Source organism: Austrofundulus limnaeus, unplaced genomic scaffold, assembly GCF_001266775.1.
Source record: "Austrofundulus limnaeus strain Quisiro unplaced genomic scaffold, Austrofundulus_limnaeus-1.0 Scaffold521, whole genome shotgun sequence".
In the NCBI taxonomy this organism is placed as follows: Eukaryota; Metazoa; Chordata; class Actinopteri; order Cyprinodontiformes; family Rivulidae; genus Austrofundulus; species Austrofundulus limnaeus.
The window spans coordinates 210791-212354 of record NW_013952923.1 but is presented as its reverse complement, the minus strand read 5'-3'; the positions used below and the strand labels follow the sequence as shown (position 1 = coordinate 212354).

Here is a 1564-nt window from a genome sequence, read left to right as displayed (position 1 = left end):
AGTCAGGTATGTACCTGTGAGGTTAGGTTTAGAGTCAGGTATGTACCTGTGAGGTTAGGTTTAGTGTCAGGGTTAAGAGTTAGGATGTAGAAATAAATGGAAGTCAATGCAATGTCCCTACAAAAATAGCTGTACTAAACAGTGTGTGTGTGTGAATATGTGAAAATATGCTCCTTCTATAGTCATAAATACCACAAGGATGATTTAAATGAGTTGGTGTTTATTTATCAGTCTGACTGTGGACACATTCTTGTCAACAGGATGGATTCACAGCTGTGTAAATTCAGTCAGGAGGTTTTATTTAGAGTGGATCAGAGTGTGAAACCTGGTGTGGTCCAAACTGACTTCTCTCTCCCTGACCACCTTTTTTGTGACCTACTTGTAACCCCTGACATGTTAAATCTGACCCACACAGGCTGAGGTCTGAGAATACATCTTAAAAATGCAAAGATTACTTTTAATACTTAGATAAAAATAAAGTTCTTTTAGAAGTCACCCTTTGTATTCACTTTAAGTAGGTCATTAAACAGTGAAACTGGGTTAATTTGTTACAAAAACCTATTTCTTGCAATGAAATTTTACCTTTTCATTTTCTTTTTGAGTTTGTGGGGTTTAAATCAGCATCAATATGTACAATTTATTAACCTCATCTCCTGCATGTGTGTTTGTTTGTGTGTCCTTGTGCGTATGTTCTCCTCATCAGCGATGCCAATCTCACAGACGTGCTGTCTGACTCGGAGGAGTGTGATCTGGGCAGTCTGGAGCGTCTGGAGCGTGGAAGCACAGACACTCTGGCCAATGGCTGCCGAGCTGATGGTGGGGCCGCCAAAAGGCTGGCCAACCGCCTCTATCACCTTGAGGGCTTCAAGCGTTGCGATGTGGCCAGACACCTGGGCAAGAAGTGAGGACACCCCCACCCAGTTATACACCCAGATAAATTACCAGATATATACCAGATATATATGACCAGAATGTTAAGAGGGTCAGCGTAGAATAGATAAGCTTATTATTTCTGTAATAAATTACTTTCTTGGTTTCTGATGATCTTTGTCTCTCTGCAGCAATGAGTTCAGTCAGTTGGTGGCTTCAGAATACCTGAATTTCTTTGATTTCTCTGGACTGTCTCTGGATCGAGCCCTGAGGTAATTCAACACATGTTTTTGTTTATTTGCACTTCATCCCCTTCACATTGCATTAGCTGATGATTAGTTTTTGAAACTGACAGAAAAATCCCAGTTTTATAGCTGACATGTTTCAGTAGCTGTGCTTCCATTGCAAATGTGCGCAAAACTTTGTCGATATTCCGTTAATGTCGAAAAAACACAGTTTCGCAACTGCAGTGTTTCCGTTAAGTAAGAAATGTTATTAAAGTCACGCGTGAATACATTTGTTCTCGCGATAAGTCATTACAAACATGGCTGCGATGGATGTAAACACATAGCATGTTGCTACCGCGACACTAGCGCTCATCATCAGAGGAGACGTAGGCGTCTTTTATCGAGGCTTTCCAGAGACAAGTCCCTACTTTATTTTACTACTTAGGTGATTTTACTACTATTTCTAC

General features: G+C 40.6%; 1 protein-coding gene across 1 annotated transcript in view; it reads left to right on the top strand.

Moving 5' to 3' along the window:
* psd2 (pleckstrin and Sec7 domain containing 2) overlaps positions 1-1564 on the top strand; it is a gene marked incomplete in the record, with an annotated part of 96061 nt that overhangs the window by 72712 nt on the left and 21785 nt on the right. The window contains 2 exon segments of the mRNA XM_014026040.1: positions 704-901; positions 1062-1142. Of these exon segments, the coding sequence (XP_013881494.1) occupies positions 704-901; positions 1062-1142 (279 nt within the window).